At 40.6% G+C, this 17,691-nt stretch overlaps 1 protein-coding gene across 3 annotated transcripts in view; it reads left to right on the top strand.

Moving 5' to 3' along the window:
- The window catches only part of LOC146481908 (myosin-IIIb-like), a 46,775-nt gene extending 29,139 nt beyond the window's left edge, over window positions 1-17,636 (top strand). For all 3 annotated transcript variants that reach the window (XM_085107996.1, XM_085107998.1, XM_085107997.1), the window contains exons 28-50: window positions 847-905; window positions 2,059-2,154; window positions 2,908-2,963; window positions 3,093-3,201; window positions 3,632-3,672; window positions 4,324-4,517; window positions 5,047-5,127; window positions 5,488-5,568; window positions 6,079-6,180; window positions 6,876-6,956; window positions 7,683-7,757; window positions 8,261-8,296; window positions 8,615-8,706; window positions 9,694-9,744; window positions 10,602-10,635; window positions 11,377-11,492; window positions 12,059-12,185; window positions 12,394-12,454; window positions 12,548-12,596; window positions 13,328-13,358; window positions 13,512-13,632; window positions 14,543-14,813; window positions 15,225-17,636. In XM_085107996.1, coding sequence (XP_084964122.1) covers window positions 847-905; window positions 2,059-2,154; window positions 2,908-2,963; window positions 3,093-3,201; window positions 3,632-3,672; window positions 4,324-4,517; window positions 5,047-5,127; window positions 5,488-5,568; window positions 6,079-6,180; window positions 6,876-6,956; window positions 7,683-7,757; window positions 8,261-8,296; window positions 8,615-8,706; window positions 9,694-9,744; window positions 10,602-10,635; window positions 11,377-11,492; window positions 12,059-12,185; window positions 12,394-12,454; window positions 12,548-12,596; window positions 13,328-13,358; window positions 13,512-13,632; window positions 14,543-14,813; window positions 15,225-15,509 — 2,249 coding nt within the window. In that variant the 3' untranslated portion in view covers window positions 15,510-17,636. The remainder of the gene's footprint in view (window positions 1-846; window positions 906-2,058; window positions 2,155-2,907; window positions 2,964-3,092; window positions 3,202-3,631; window positions 3,673-4,323; window positions 4,518-5,046; window positions 5,128-5,487; window positions 5,569-6,078; window positions 6,181-6,875; window positions 6,957-7,682; window positions 7,758-8,260; window positions 8,297-8,614; window positions 8,707-9,693; window positions 9,745-10,601; window positions 10,636-11,376; window positions 11,493-12,058; window positions 12,186-12,393; window positions 12,455-12,547; window positions 12,597-13,327; window positions 13,359-13,511; window positions 13,633-14,542; window positions 14,814-15,224) is intronic.
- The last annotated feature ends 55 nt before the right edge of the window (window positions 17,637-17,691 follow it).

Here is a 17,691-nt window from a genome sequence, read left to right as displayed (position 1 = left end):
TGCATTGGTTTTTAGGGTTGGGAGCATTGTTCTGTTTTTCGTTCTTTTGGCCTCTCGACCAACCTTATAAGACGTTGCAAACGGTGCAAATCGCCCTGTTTGTCAAGATGATTTCTTTTCTCCTTTTAGAAACCTTTCATCTTATTCTGCATTAATCTTCCCTCAATTACTCAAGAATGTCGCCAGTGTCTAAAAACTACAGTCTTCTGTCAAAAACTCTCTATCCCTATTACCTACTCCTTCCTCTGAGGTTACGTCTTGGCTCTTAAAAGCTCACTTGCCTGTATAACAATAGCGAGGTTGGAAATCAATAACTTCTCTATGTGCTTAATCCTCGATTTTCCGGTGATCTCGTGTGATGTGAAAACGATTCTAACGTGTTTAACCCACTCGAGAGTCAAGCTTTGATTCTTTTTGAGTCTGTGGATGAAATCCTAAAGTGTGACCATTCAAATGAAAGCTACTGAGCAGTACTTTCCTGTGGAGTTGATTACTATTCCGTAAAGGTGGTTCCAACTTTTTAATCTGACTTTTTCAAAACCAGTTTGCGCTTGTAGGCTTTTGACTAATGCGTAATTGTGGCTTTTTATGATGACACAACTGAATTGATGGTATGTGATGGGCATTTTTATTAGTTTCGGTGGTGAACCTGAACCTTTTACTTGGAGAAACTGCATCAATAGTTTTCTACATCTCACCTACAAACGAGAGTACATACTGCTTCCTGCCACTGTAGTTTCATTCCGTATACTGCCCTCGGAGATGGTATATTCCTGCATCTCATTTCAATTTTAAGCCTATCAGATGCATCAATTACTTTTGTGTTTTTGGTATTTTTAACTATAGGTGCTGCAGCAAAGAAGAACAGCTCACAACCACCAATGATACAGGCCGAGAAAGAAAGAGTACGAAAGACAGTTCTTGTTTTTGTTTTAGTTCGTTAATACTGGAATAATTATTTAGAGCGGTTTCCAATTGAGTGTCGTAAAACCAAAACCAAAGTAATTACTCTGGCCAATCGCAAGAGATGTAAACAACACAACGAGCCAATCAGAATTCGAAGCAACTGTATGAAGCAAATGTAACTGGCGCCAAGCGCGGGAAGACGCGTGCGGCGAAAACACGATTGGTTTTGGTTTGGATTTTCATTGGTTAAGAAAGTGGCGCGAGTTTTCTTAACCAATCACAGAGCGTAGCAATGCAAAACCAAAGCAAACGCGAAATTACTTTGGACACTCAATTGAAAACCGCTCTAATGTTATGAGATCACTGTGAGAATATATGAGTAAATGAAATAGGGATTAGAAAGAAGCTACAGTAGTTAGTTAACTCCCTCCTTCTAAACCTTTTTAACGCCCCTTTTAATAAGTGCACTCTCTCCCAACCCTATCCTGGAAGCACCCCCACTGCCACCCCCTTAGCTATCAAAGTTCTTTAGCACCCCAGGCTGTAAATCGCGTCATTGCTGTACTCACAGATAAGCTCTCAGTTGCGTATTTTTAATATGCAATACGGTACGATCAGTTAGTTAATGAATGAATAGCCAAAAAAGTAACGGCAGGAAGGCTTAAAAATGAAAGAATGAAATGATGGGACGAAAGGACGCTCTCTTGAAATAGTTGACTGAATCATCAAGCAAGCAAGAAAGTATCAATCAATCAGTCCGTCCGTCAGTCAGAGAGTCAGTCAGTCAGTCAGTCAGTCAGTCAGTCAGTCAGTCAGTCAGTCAGTCAGTCTGTCCGTCCGTCCGTCCGTCCGTCAGTCAGGTCAGTCAGTCAGTCAGTCAGTCAGTCCGTCCGTCCGTCCGTGCGTAAGTCAGTCAGTCAGTCAGTCTACCAACTATTAAATCAAACAAATAAATAACGTGTATGATTATTGAAGGTCACACCATCGATCATTCAGTAGTTCCATCAATCACTTCCTAATAGTCCATAAAGTATTTTTATTTTATTTCTCTAAAACTAAACAATATCAATTCTTTTGTATTTAGCATTTTTACGAAAGTAGTTAGATCTGACATTTGAAAGGCAACCTAAGTTCACCTTGTTTTTCATCTAGAAACGCAACGCTCTTTTGAGTTTACCAGAAACAAAGCAGACTTTAACTGCTGCTTCCACCTCCAGATGGCAACAGACGGTCTCTGTGCATTTCAGGGTAAGTGTTGTTAAAGGCCTTCAGGGCGGGATTGCATAAGGCATCTTAAGGTGGGAGTTTTCTGCATATATTCCCTGCTTTCCAAAGGATATTCTCGCGGGGGAATTGATGTACTCTTTTCTCTTTCCTATAAGTTAGTTCAAAGTGTGTAATTATGTTTGGCCTCAAAGGTTATAGTTTTTGTTGAGTTTGTTTGTTTTAAATAGGGTATAGAGATTTTGATCCGCCTTTTGTCTGAAGTAGGTTAGTTTTTTGTGCGTTTAATAGTTTATATTTTGCATACTGAAACGGTTTGCCCGAGATTGTGGTGCAAAACAAAATACTGTCTACACTGCGCAACAGAACTGCAAATTGAACCTTGAACAGTTTGCTTGGACTTTTATAGCTAGACAATGTCTGCTTACTTCGCCAGTAAATTAAACTGTACTATACAACAGCTTAGCTTTACATGTGTACTTATCAAGTTATGAATGGGGCCTTAATACTTTCGGCCAATGCAAATAAATGTTACAATATGCTAAGGACAAGAAAGCCATAATGTTGTGAGCTAAGCTACAACCAAACAATTGCTTTTGCTGACCTTGGAAGGATGACTACACAGTAGCTCCATTGAGAACAACCCGCCATGAATGGCTCGCTGAGAACGAGTAGCGCACGCGAGTCACGTGCCAAGTTAACAATATTTTACTGATCTGTCAGTAAAATCTAATTTAGTTTCTCACTGTTTTGTTTGTTTTTATTTCGTTTCTTTAGTATTCATTGCGAGATCTTTTGGCGAAGCTGCTGCCGGCAGAACCTCATTTTGTGCGGTAAGTTGGTTAACCGAAAACAGTTTTCTTTCAAAACCTGACAATTTTTCAAATCTTAAATGTTAAACATACACTGGTAAAATGAATCTAAAATAATCATGTCGCTTTTGCTGTTGTTTTATGTCAAAGGTGTATCAGACCAAATGAGCAGATGGTTCCTGGCAAGTTTGACCAGGATAAAGTCCAAACTCAGCTTAAATACACTGGAGTACTGGAAACTACTAGAATACGTCGACAGGTTAGGCATCTGTTAGGGATAGAGCGGTTTCCAATTGAGTGTCGTAAAACCAAAACCAAAGTAATTACTCTGGCCAATCACAACAGATGTAAACAACACAACGAGCCAATCAGAATTCCAAGCAAATACATGTAACTGGCGTCAAGCGCGGGAAAACGCGTGCAGCGAAAACACGATTGGTTTTGGTTTGGATTCCCATTGGTTTAGAAATTGGCGCGAGTTTTGTTAACCAATCACAGAGCGTAGTAATGCAAAACGAAAGCAAACTCGAAATTGCTTTCGACACTGAATTGAAAACCGCTGTATCTCGTACTGCTTAATTAAATAACAGCTGCGTAGTGCTAAACAGTTTTCGGATATACTGAAAAGGTATAGTGTTGTGTGCTATCTAAGTGATGAATAATTTCGTTGCTTTTCAATTTCTTTATAGGGATACTCGGAGAGGATCACATTTGCAGAGTTTATGAAAAGGTCTGTTTATTATTGAGTTTTTTTTTTAGTTTCATAATTCAGTCTTTCTTGTGATCATTTTATGTTTTTGTTTTCCCGTTTTCAAAACGCTTTGTGATTGCCGCTATTTTTATTGGTAATTAGCCTTCTGTTGCATGTTCCTTTGGCCATTTTAATCTTGTTAGCTATCCCATTCTCAAAGTGTCTGTTCTGTTCTTCTGTTATTTTCAAAGCGTTTATTTTGTCGCCAAAGGAAACGGGGGAAGACCACTGTGTGGTTTAAAACATGACATACTAGAGGGGTGTTTGCTATTTGCACAAACCATTCGTTTGGAAATTGTAGTGTAAACGTGAGATGGTTTAATTTCAAGTTACAGAAAACGGAAAAGATAAAAACTGGACCTAGTCCGACGGGAAAGACTTAAAGGAGAAGAAAATGCATCACTCCAGTCGATAGTCCATAAATATGTAAAACTTTTACAACAAAACGATAGTGTGTATGACATTTAGGTTTCCAACCAGAATTTCTTTCTACCCCCCCCCCCCCCCACCCCTCCCCACCTCCTTCTGTTTCTTTTGCCTTTTTCTCTTTTTTCCTCCCTGCATAAATCGTTAACATCCTTGGTAACACGCAGGCAGACCTGCCTTTATCGAATAATCCCATTCTCTTAGATACCAAGTCCTCGCGTATCCACTTCACAAGAAAATCCCGGGTGATCCAGCGTCCTGCAGTGAAATCTTAAAACAGAGCAAGGTAGAGAACTGGGTGATGGGAAGAACCAAGGTCTTTCTCAAGTATTATCACGTGGAAGAACTGGCCCGGCTTCTGGAAATGTACAGAAGGAAGGTCGTCACTTTGCAGACAGGTTGGTTTTTGATTGACAAGGTTGTTTTGTTACCTTAGTAACGACGTTAACGAAGGCGAGTAGATGACATCATAAGTAGACTGATAGCGGTAGCCAGTGGCGTTCTTGGACGTTGACGTCCGATGTCGTTCTAAACATGCTTTGGTGTTTTGTTGTTGGTTCTCGTCCTTGCTCTAAGAGGTTTTTCTCCGGGTTCTCCGGTTTTCCCCTCTCCTCAAAATCCAACATTTCCAATTTCCAATTCGATCTGGAATCTGAGGGCCACAGGTTTGTCGGTCGTAACAGACTGTTAAGTGTCCCCTCATGAAACAAATTTGGTTTTTTTTTATTTGTTTCATTGTATTTGGTACAAAAACAGACGTGTTATTTGTTGTTTATTGACAATTGCTATTGACAATACTGGTATGTTTAATACATCCCATTTTCTATATTGCTCTTTCGACGCTACACTAAATTCTTCTTCACTTATGAAGTAAACAGTATTGACCTGTTTGAAAAAGTAGCCTCTACTCTTTTCTCTCTTCATTAGCCGTCAGAGGCTGGATTGTACGGAGACGGTACGAAAAACTAAAGAGGGAAAGATATCACGCCGCAACTGTCATTCAGAAACGTAAGTTTGTTTCTCCAAGTAAAAAAGGTCAAAGTTTTCACTGTAGCGAGCCACAGTCAAAATTGAGTTTTTTTCCATCTGTATAGAATTTCGTACGTCATACCTTCTACGACATAACAAGAGAAACCACAGGAAAGTGCCGCTCAATAGTTTTCATTTGAATGGTCACACTTTAGGGCTTCATACACAAAGTAAGAATCAACTCTTGCGGCATAATAAACAGCCACCACAGGATTTAAGACCGGCCAATAGGTCAGGTTTGAATAATCATACTTTAAGCATTTCGTTCTCAGATTCAAGTCAGCACTATGTCGTGTCAGCGTAACTAACATGCTTGCTGTTTTGTGGGTTGCCTGGCAGATTGGCATGGTTACCAAGCCCGAAAATATTATCAACAGCAAATGAAGAGAAGAAGGACAGCTGCTGTGGTGATTCAAAGTGGTGAGTCCCTGTCTTAGAGAAAACATAGCTTTCTCCCTACTTTTTAGCCGCAAATTCGTGTAGTATGATATGCTGAAATAATAAGCGTAGCAAGAAGTTTTTTATAGCCCTCAAGGGGTAAAAGATGACTACAAACTGCAAGTCGAATTTAGGCCCCAAAGTACGTTCCACACACTGTGATAGAGCTGTTCAAATGACTCTCGCAACTATCCCCTCCGTCCCTCTACCCCCCCCTGGTGGGAGTATTCCTCCAGGTTTATCGGTATGTGCCACCCCAAAGGCAATGGGTTTAACTTGTGTTGGTCTGAAATTGCGTCAAAAATTTTGTCATTTTGATCTGTTTGGGTGTGATTTTGCGTTCTGGATGAGATTAAGTATCTTTTTATCTTCAGACGAAAAAAAATAACTGACGGAAACAAGTCGCCAATAAATATCATTTGACACGGTAAAGTGCGCTTTTGCACTTCAAATACACTTTATTACTGAGTGGTTAACTTGTACGTTTGACAGCTTACCGCCGTCTTATTCAGCGAAGAAAGTACTTGTGGTGGTTGAAATGGTATCACATTCAACAGAAAAGAAGAAGGAAGAATGCGATCAAAATTCAAGCAGGTAAGATTAATCATGGGTGTACTTTTAAAAGGTGAAAGCGCCTTCGTAAGTAATTGTCTTAAATTCTCTCTTCATCCTACATATACCGAAGAAACACGATTTAGTTTGCCGGTTACCTACACTACTACACCGCCGTTGGGATCAGTCTGCCGTCAGTATTTTGTACCTACACTACTGCCTACCACCCACCCACCCACCTACCTACCTGCCTACCTACCTGGCTACCTACCTGGCTACCTACCTGCCTGCCTGCCTACCTACCCACCCACGCACCCACCCACCCACCCACCCACACACCAACCAACCAACCTACCTATCTACCTACCTACCTTCCTACCTACCCAACAAGCAGCCCATCCACCAGTGTATCTAGCTACCCAACCACCTATATTTGCTTCAGGTTTGAGTCGTTCTAAGGTGAGCTATGTAGTTGAAAAGAACAAACCAAGGAGCAAACGAAAGAGCACAGATCAATGATACTGTCTTTTGAACGAGTGACTCGGCACAGGCTTGGTGCTTTGCCTCGAGTTTTGCCGGATCAGGTGCTTGGTGCTTTGCCTCGAGTTTTGCCGGATCAGGTGCTTGGTCAGTTTTCTAGCAGTCAGTAGACAATTGCTCTTATGCAACACAGCTTTTATGCGAGAATGCAATTATAGTTAATTAAGTGTGACTTGGGAATCTGCCTTTTCTTGCAGTGGTGCGTTGTTATCTTGCAAAGAAGCGTTTTCTGCGTCTTCTTCATCTTAGACACAAGAGCGCCACCAAAATTCAAGCAGGTGAGTCATCACTAACACGCGATCAAAATGAGACCTTATCAGGCATTTGAAGCGGAGCAAACGCTGTGTTAGACACAAATTTACACAATACGTTTTTGCCTACAACAACTGAATTCGCCGTTAAGCTCGGAAAATGCCAAACTGCGGTGAGCAAGTTCATAACTGAGCTGCTTTCAGAGCGCCCGTATCATTTTCATGTCATAACTTGCACCGATTCGTGTTATCTATCTATTACGGCACTTAATGTTTACACCTCGAACGTTTGTTATGAACACCTACTGGAAATTAATTCCCCATTTTTGTTTTGGAGCGAAAAAATGCGGTCGTTTTGCGTGGAAAAAAAGTCCAGTTTTTATGTTTAGAAAGACCACAAGAGTTCGTGAATTCTGGGAATATGATTCCGTTAAAGTGTTCAAGCACAGAATGAATACGACATGACCAAACTGTGTTTGGAAAAGCAGAAAAACAGTCTCCATAAATTTCCTTATTTGAGGTCAACTGTGAAATGCTTCTTTCCCACATAGCAGATTTAAAACATTTTCTTTGTAGAACGAAATTAATAAACGGGGATCTTGTTTATTAAAGACATTTTTTAGTTAATAAACAGACAGACAGATACCTTCTATAACTAGGATCGTACCTTTATTTTAGATTTGTCGCTGTGATAGGAATTGCGTGAGGAGTTGGAAGAATGTTTTTATGACGCATTCTGATTTTTTTTTGCAGCTTATCGTGGATACGACGTCAGACGAAATTTTTCATCCATCGAAAGGGAACACCAAATGTCACAAGAGAAAGAAAGTAAGATATGAAAGAACAACGGTATTAAAATCGTATTTTAAATGTCGCTTTTTGTTAGGGTTAAGACAGAAGCCTGTTTAGAACAGGTTATTCCAATCCGGCGTTTACTTTGGAGGAGCTGGGGCGAGTGACGTAAAACTGTGGAATTACTTCAATTTCGGGCAATTTACACATGACCGTTTCGGGAGAAGTCAGTTGTTTGTTGTAATACATGTATATCGATTTTTTTGTGCTAAATTGTATTTTTTCAGTCAGCGACACAGGTTTACTCGGAAAAAGAAAATCTGAGTTCTCCCAACAGGAGTCGAACCTAAGACCTTCCGGTTACTTGTTCGGATGCTCTACCACTGAGCTACAGGAGACTCGTGGGAGCTAAGGCCATTAAACTAGGTTTATGTGGCAACCATCCTGCATGTTGCTAGGATTTGAATTTTGATGCGTGGTATATGTGAAACAAACGTGATCTTAGACATCACATTTCTGTAATTTTTTTGTTTCAACAGAGGCTAAGGAAGGAGCAGCAGTTCAAATTCAGTCAGGTAAGAAAAACAGTCAGTCAGTTGGTCATTCAGGCGGTCGGTCAGTCAGTCAGTCAGTGAGGGAGGGGGTCAGTCATTCAGTCAGTCAGTCGGTCATTCAGTCAGTTAGTTAGTCAGTCAGTCAGTCGGTCAGTCAGTCAGTCAGTCAGTCAGTCGGTCATTCATTCAGTCAGTCAGTCAGTCAGTCAGTCAGTCAGTCAGTCGGCCAGCTAGTCAGTCAGTCGGTCATTTTATCTCAAGTCACAAACACCTTACAGTTATTAGAGAATGGAATATTTAGTAACTCATATTGTGTTTGTACCTGTCTAATATTTCCAGCTTATCGTGGCTACAAGGACCGCAAGGATGTTTCTAAGCTCAAAGTGAAGGCAGAAAAAAATGAAACACAAATGATTTACTTCTTGCAACAGGTAAATAGTAGATTAATTTTGAAGAAAACTTCTCGATAAATGGCAGACTGAAATAGTTTATAGGAAGTGAGGAAGGTTCATGATAGCGAGAATTAATAATGGCTTATGACATAGCCCCCTAAGCAGCCGCTCTTTGGGCTTGTCACACAATCTCTCCTTGTTCTTAGAGGGGTGAGGGATTGCGTGACTAGCCTAAAGAACGTCTTCGCAAGAGGCTAATTGCAATATTGACAAAATGGTAAATGAACTTTAAAGTATACCTCAATAGAACATTGGAAAGTGCAGCAATAAATCCCTTGATTTTGTATAACACTCAATAGTACTCGACAAGTGGCAGAAACCCAGTATGACGTAAGTAGGCTAACGCTGGTGTGTGCGAAAACGTATTCCACTGGGTATGGAATAACAGATGAAATATTGTCCAGTAACGCGTTTTCAATGGAAAGTTTGTCGATTAACCCAACTTAGGACTTTATCTGCTCGACTTGTAAGCCCGACGAAACTACTCGAACTGTTCGGTAATCGAACTTAAGCGAACTCAATCGAACCTAATCGAACTATTAGGTTCCATTGAGTTCGGCAATCGAACACAACCGAACCAAACTTAATCGAACGTTGTAAACCATCAGTGGAAATAGACAAGAATTTTGAAAAATCTTTAGCATGCAAGAACAACAAAGAATAAGGTGAAACGAACAATAGATTGATGTAGCTTTACTGAAACATCATTTTATGATCCACTACTGTTATCATTTTTAATCGAATGTATAGCAACTTCGGCCATCGAACCTAATCGAACTCAATCAAAGTTCGATTGGGATCGATTGCTCCGATTTTTTTGTGAGAGTTCAATTGTGTTTGATTTGCGAACTCAATCGAACCCAATCGTTCGATTAAGTTCGATTGAGTTCGAGAAATGAAACGTTCGATTTGGTTCGAGTAGTTGCGTTGGGTTATAAGTTAACAACTTTGTAAATTTGTTTTTAGGTTGAAGATTCATCAGACGCATTGCTCAGAGCACAGAAAGGACACAAAAATGTACGATATTGGATACATTTTTTTTATTCTTACAGACAGCAAATAGGCCATTTCCGAGTCGCTGTGAACCTCACTATGAAAGCGAGGCTAGGTGCGAAGCTTTTCATATGAAAATTAATTTTGTTTGCGTAATGAGGCTCAAAGCAACTCCGAAATGGCCTGTTCATCGAGAGGAGAATAAAAGATGAAATTAGCGGATAAAGAGATATAGAATAATGTTTAGGCGTCATAGCATCACACGATATTGATGATATCCTTTTCGTTGTCGTATCAGGAGGTAATGGTATTTCTTTGTAGTAACAATCGTTCATCTATAGGAGCTCTTCCGCTTATTTTCATGTGTTTCAGCCGCTAAATGTCCGTGGTTGGACATAGGCCTTCCCCATTGACCTCCACTGGACTACGTTTTGCGCGACACAGTACCAGTGCTTTACGAATCTATCTAAGTCGTCCCTCCATCTCGTCCTTGGTGTTCCTCGGTTCCTTGTGTGTCCCAGGGGCGTCCAGAACGTAATGCGGGTTGTCCAACGGTTATCTGTTCTTCTCGCTACATGACCAGTCCAATTCCAGCCCAATTTCACGCGGTCGTTAATAAAACTTTTGTAAATAGCACAGCAAAAAGAAAGAAGAAATAAAATGACGTAAATCGGACGTTTTTTCAAAAGCAATCACTATATTTAAAGCGATGTTTCAGTTGACGTTAGAATTTAGGGCATTTTAGTTTTCTTCTTAAATTATCAATCAGTGGAACAGCTCAAAGTTAGGAAAAAGGCATGATTGACAGTTGAGTTCTTTCAATCGGTACAGTGAGAAATGTGTTGTGATAATTTAGGAGAATTTCAATGTTAATATTGCAGGTGGATCTCGAAATGGATCGTGTTGTAATCCGAGGTTTGTTGACACCTTTTTTTCAAATCTAACTTACTTTTCCCTGCTGTAGACACGGGGTAAAATGTTCCTCTGTTAAGATGCTCTAATAGCTTGTTTCTACTGAGTATCTTAAGGACGGTGCCTACTAATAAAAAAGTATTTTTGTGTGGTTTATGACTATGCGGGGAAAGCAGATCTTAGCAAGGGCTATTGGAATCCAAAAAGAAAATTGGGGGTAACCACGCATTTCCCTGTATTAGTAAGCATCACCCATAGGAAACCCAAGTGTCTCGAGATGCACAGAACGTATGCGTATTAACAAAAGTAGGCGCCGTCCTTAAGGCCAAATCCAAAATCATCACTATTATCAACACAGGAATGCGAATGGCGCAGGAATGGCGAAGTGGTGAGAGCACTCGCCTCCCACCAATGTGGCCCGGGTTCTATTCCCATACTCGCCGTCATATGTATAGGTTGAGTTTGTCGTTGGTTCTCGTGCTTACTCCGAGAGGTTTTTCTCCGGGTACTCCGGTTTTCCCCTCTCCTCAAAAGCCGACGTTTCGAAATTCCAATTCAATCTGGATTATTGCCAAGCACTTCATGAGCCTCTGGCTCGGGAGATTGTGCAAGCACTCCCGTGTTATTGACATTAAATAAATTACTTTACTATACTTATACTTAAAAACTAGAACGCACGTTAGCTGTTTTCAATGCCAAGTGTAATTGATTTTTCTGAGTAATGATTTTTGTTTTCTGTGGCAGAAGGAAGACGCCATGAGCCTGATGACTTCTGGTCAAAAACAACACAGGAAGCTAGTAAAGATGACGAAGCGGCAGCCTCACAGCAAGAAACACAAATGGTTTACTTTATTCAGCAGGTGGGCAAATATCTTTTTAAACTAGGAATTATCAAAGATAAGGGAGTGCGTTCGATGATCTCGATCCCAGTCTCTCTCTCCTTTGGCAATTTGCTGATGACGTCATCAGCCCCTGCAAAATCTGCGGGGATGCCAGATACACGTCCCAAGATCCATTCATTCAATCAACGTTGCCCCATACAATCTCGACTCGAACGCAAAAACATTCTTTTAAACTGTGAGATTTGTGAAAGAAAAATTCAAAAATTTAAAAGTAATGACTAAACCCGCTCATGAAGAAGTCTTTCTGCGACAGGGTCTAAGAGTAGTAGATTAGTAACCGTTTGCCACTCGAAAGTTCTAAAATGCAAAGGGATAATACTTGAGAAACAAAAAGAACCACGGGCAAGTTCTTGGTTAATTATTTCATTTGAATGGTCATACCTTAGAATTTCAACTGCAGACTCAAGGGTTATAACAACCTTGTAAAGCACATGTACATTGCATTTGAACGTCACACTTTACGATTTTCGTAATTTTGTGAATTCGTAATACACCCATACCTCCTCTGAATTTGCTTAATGCAGAATCCGCATAGTGCCACCAGAGTACAGGTGTTTCCAAGGGATCCTACAGGAAAAGAACCTCAACAAGATAAGACCCCAGCTAGTAAAGTGCCACGGAGTGCTGAGAGAAACCTTGAAGTTCGACTAAGTAAGTTTACCTAGAGAATGATGTATTAATCAGTAAATGACAGAGGCATACTCGGGGTCATAGTCTGAGTCAAACCTAAGAGACAAAAATCATTTGGAAGAAACTTTATTGATTAGTAATTGAGCTGAAATCAAAGTTCAGGTTAACCCTTGAACAACTGGGCCCTGGATTTGTCTCGCTAATGTTTAGTTATACAATCTCTCCACAGACGAAGTTGTTTTGGCCGAGATTCGCAATAGAGATTCCCCTCGAAGAGACCGTACTTACAGGTTTGTACCGAACGTTCAGTGATGTTTTGAGTAACATTTTATCTCTTCAGGCATTTTTGGAGTCTCTTGTAATAACACTGTTGTATTTCACAGGAAGGAAATCTGGTCTGCTGGGGATGAAACGTACTTAAAACATTTCACGGTGAGTTGATGTTTTAGTTTAGTCAAACTGTGTCAATGTATGATGTTGATGTGATATATCAAACACAAGGAAGAGTGTTTCCTCCGATTTCCAAACACTGTGAAGTGGGCTGGGAAAACGAGGCGCAGCCGAGTTTTTTTTAACCAACTTCGAGGTGTTTGGAAATTCGACGAAACACTCTTTCGAGTGTTTGATATAGCTTCTCAAACCATTAATAATTCTTGGAGAAATTCTAAGCAAAAGTTCACCAAATTTTATGATAATTAAGATCACTTTTCCAAACCTCCTTGGCTTCATTTTAGACGAATTTCAAAGGCGCGCTATCCGTCTGAGGTGAATTAGTTTTCTCAGTCAAGTCCGTCTTCACATTCGGACTGATAACTCGTCCTACGGATTACCCGTGTAGACGAGTTTGCCTTTTCTAAATGTGAAAACAGTCATTGTATGATTCCGAATACGGGATTCAAACCCGGGTTACATTGGTGGGAGGCGAGTGCTCTCACTTCTGCGTTATCCATGCTCATCCTGTATCGTCCCCAGTCTCAAGTGATCTATTCCACAAGAGAACGCGGGGGAGGGGGGAGGGATGATGGGAAAGGATGTTCCTTCCCATCAACCCCCGCGTCTTACGTTTGAATAATAAGAGAGACCACTAGGGACGAGTCAGGTTTGCTCCCCTGTTTTTGAGACAACGCTTAATTCTTAGACTAAGTGTTTGTTTGTATTTGCAGGATGCTGACAGAGTGAAAAGGGAATCAAAAGGTAAGGCATTTTTTAAATTATGTAGCTTTTAGTTGTGATACAGTGGATAGACAATTTTTTAGTCGTTGTTTCGGTGGTCGCTACAAACGTGTTAAGCTTCAAGTTTAAACTTAAAATTCTTACAAATAATTATGCTATTGTGTACTTTTGCAGATCAGGAAAAGCGTATCCGTGATATGCTGTCTATTGTTGAAGGGAATCCATCTGATTCTGATGAATTTAAGAATCCCACAAAAGAAAAGGAAAAATCGCCAACTTCAGTGGCTAAGACAAGGTACGAATGACGTGACATGCTACATTATTGGTAGTGTACCCTCTTACGCAGACGCTCTTTGGGCTCGTCACGCATTCCTCTCCTACGTGGGGGAGGAATGCGTGACGAGCCCAAAGAGCGTCTTCGTGGGAGGCTATTGGTAGTGATGAAACACAGTTTTCATTAAATTATAATTTCAGTCAGTGTAGCTGCAAGTTTCGTGGAGGGCTTGGAATACTGATTCAGCAATTGACCTTGTGCACCTGCCATGGCTTTGAATTTCGTGTTCATAACGAGCATAAAAAACAAACTGCCTGGAAACCATACCCTGTGCATGTGTGGGTGGATGCCCTTGTTAAAGCCAATAGACCCTTCTCCAAAATGGCGGCAACAGATTTGAATGAGTTAAAATTGAACTGAATGAAAAACTGATACCAGCACTGGAAAGAACACCTTTACTTAAGTAACCTTGCAGAGTTTCAGCATATTAGGTGTTATATCAGCTTAGGAAATGTAAGATGAAATTTGACAAATTTACAGACGTTTGTATGACTGGGGCTATACGTCATACAAACAACTGTAAATTTTTCATTTTTCAACTTACATTTTCTCAGCTGATATTACACCTAATATGCTGAAACTTTGCAGGGTTACTAAAGTAAAAGTGCTCTTTCTAGTGCTGGTATACGTTTTCAATTTTAACTTATTTGAATTTTCGGCCGCCATTTTGGAGAAGGGTCTATCAAGGGAGTACCCTTACCTGCCTTCCCCGGGACTGTGGTAAAAACTGCGAAAAGTTTGAATGAGATAGTAGCGAGAGATTCGCGATGGGGGGGTCTACGGGTAATTTGAAAGTGTTGAAGGCTTTAGACAGATTAGAATCAACTGAATTTTTTTTCTTATGAGTTACGTGGAATTTATTTCTCCGCAGAAGTGTTTTTGAGAGTCAAGAACAACCATCAAAACCAAAGCCAGCATTGGAAAGAAAAAAGAGCAGCGAATGGAAACCCAAACCACTACCACAGGAAACTCTTAAGATTCCACCACCGATTTTATCTCCGAAACCTGTTCGACCCAAACAACAAGAGCCTCAAAATCAGGCTGATCTGGTTAGACAGGCTATTCTGGCTCAGCAGGTTACCGGACCGGTAAAACCGGAACCTGTCACGAAACCACGCTCACACTCCGAACCTCCGGCAGCGGTAAGAGACAAGAAGTGGCTTACAAATAAGATAAGGAGATAGGATCGCCTAACAGTGATAAGTTTTTAATGTCTTTATTATAATAGACACAACAGAATTGTGGCTTTACAATGATCAGAATCATACAAAAAATATCTTAAAGAACGAGAAATCTACAAAAACGCGGAGTAACTTAAGCGTATGAAAATTGGAATCTATTTAGTGGAGGTTGCATGGAATGGCTCCAGAAAATCAGGACTATTCAAAGTGACCGCTCGCGGAGCTATTTACCCATTTTGACAGAGGAGTATTCCGCTATTATTGGCGCGAATCAAAGCAGTTTGAGTGTTCAGAGAAGGCTTGATGTCCTTTATGAAGAGCAGGTAGACTAGTTAAAACACTGACTTTTAAATGAACGTCCTTCTCTTTCAGCCGTACATCCCCCCACCAGACTACAAACTTCCTCCTGAGAAGCGCGGCTATTTACGTCACGTGCCTCCATCGCCCAAGCACGTGCGACCAGAAAACTTCCACGTGGAAAACGTGCATCTGAGACACCGCTCACAGAGACACAACAATCGGACTACGTCAGAACAGCCGCGCTACTCACACTTACTGCGCAAGACTGGACGGAGAGGGGAACTGGGGATAGAAGAGGATGATGATAGTGACGTCACGCGGATATCGTTCAATGTGCCCTTGGTTGGTGTGTCATGAAAACGTTTTCACTGGGTTATACAGTCAACTCTCGCCTTGCTGACACCCCGATAATACGGACAGCAGCTAAATCACCGACAAAAATAAATTATAGACGTTTGACTGACATAAATTCCCGCTATTACGGACTCTCGCTATCAAGGACTCTAACTCGCGGTCATGAGGATAAATGCAATGATCACCAAAGATGAAAGGTCTTGTTCGTGAAAGAAATTCTCCCAACTTTTACCGTAAGTATCGTATGGAGAACAGTGGAGAGAATTAATATGCATCTTGATGTTGGGGCTTAAAGGCTTTTTCAACACATTTTCTTTTTTTCCTGTAAAGCTTTCGATTGGCCGCCAATTTCAAAGCGAAGCGACGGAAAAAGAAAGTACTAATCGCCTATCAGGAGCCCAGCCTTTCTACGTTTGCTCCTCTAAACCGCGTTTTTGTAGCATAGTTTGGTCAGGCCGGTCCTGGTCAGTTTACAGTCTTTCATTGTGGGTTTATGATAAGTTGGGGTGGGGTGAGTGGGGACTCCACTATAATTCTGCAACGACGACGGCGACGACGACGACAACGCCACAAAACAATAGGTTTAATGAGCAAAAACAATCGCTCTGCACGTGCGTTTTATATTTTGGTACATTTTCTTGCCGTCCTCTGCAAAACAACAACATGAAATGACCAAATTCTAGGGTGTTTGGGGACACTCCTACCAGTTTGGTTCCTGGATAGTTCGCCATTTGTGTAAAAGTTGAGCGAGTTGAAATAATCGCGAAGTAGCACAAATGAACTGAGTAAAGTTATATTTTCATGTGACGATTTCGTTGCCGTTGCCGTCGTCGCTGCTAAAGCTCCCTATTAATGTTGTACGGACGTCTGTGTTTAATTATTTGACGTGAGAAAATACCTGGAGACATTTGCTTGGCTTTAAATATGTGAATTATACTTCAAATTGAAAGATAATGCGCCGTTCAGACTAGGTGCCCGTGCCTGGTTCTCGGGCACGGGCTCTGGTCTGAACATAGCTTTTTATAAGTTTAGTCAGGTCTTAATCAATAGTGGCTGTAATAATAGAGCGGTTTTCAATTGAGTGTCGAAAGTAATTTCGCGTTTGGTTTGGTTTTGCATTACCACGCTTTGTGATTGGTTAACAAAACTCGCGCCACTTTCTCAACCAATGGGAATCCAAACCAAAACCAATCGTGTTTTGGCCGCACGCGTTTTCCCGCGCTTGACGCCAGTTATAAGTATTTGCTTCGAATTCTGATTGGCTTGTTGTGTTGTTTGTGTCTGTTGCGATTGGCCAGAGTAATTACTTTGGTTTTGGTTTAACGGCACTCAAATGGCAACCGCTTTAATAGTAGGAATTTGAGAGGCAATCAAATACTAAATCCTTTAGTTGTGGATACAGATAACAGACAATACTCACTTATCAAATTAGCAATATATATTTCGTGCAAGTTCTGCCCGCTCTCGAAAGCGGGGTGATGTGTTGTTGAAAGATATGTTGAGAGGGGTGGCAACACTAGGTAACGCTCAAGATATTTGCTACAATTTTTCGTTTTCCATTGCGATTTTTGCAGTCGCAGGAAACTGTCATTGTGAAAAGTCGTGTACCATGCTCCTAGCCAATTAGAGCAAACTTTTTTGTTTTCCAATCAGAAAAAAGGTCAATTTGTACAAAATTGTAAAGGTTTATAAGGGTCACTGATATTTAAATTTACTTTTTGTACTGCTAAGTAAATAGCCTTTCGTAAGTCTTATTTATACATAATTGTAAGAAACATACTTATTTAATAAGGTTGCAGTCAAAGAAAACAAAGTTTTCGAACTATTTACCGTCCTATAGACGAGTAAACTAAGTTATTTAATGTAGCTGGTTGCTACAAATGTCTATTTATGAATTTAGGTTTCATTCTAAGACAGAAGAACCTAACTTACGCCAGCAACATACAAACAATACATCTTTAATCTCTCGTAAGTGAAATTTACTCCTATCCATTCATTTGAATACTATGGTCCAAAGCGTGTCCATAGCAGTTTAAAGTGGTATGTCATGTTTTGTAGTGAAAGTTGAACAAGCATTTTAAATGCTTTGTGAAAACGTACCATTAAAGATGGAAATTTTATTCAGACTTACGTGGATTCTCTCTTGTTATAGTTAAGGGTTTCAGTTCCGCTTGTTGAGCTCTGA

Source organism: Pavona decussata, unplaced genomic scaffold, assembly GCF_977016875.1.
Source record: "Pavona decussata unplaced genomic scaffold, jaPavDecu1.1 SCAFFOLD_48, whole genome shotgun sequence".
Taxonomy (NCBI): domain Eukaryota; kingdom Metazoa; phylum Cnidaria; class Anthozoa; order Scleractinia; family Agariciidae; genus Pavona; species Pavona decussata.
Note: the sequence above shows the minus strand (reverse complement) of the source record. Positions and strands in the feature narration are given on the sequence as shown.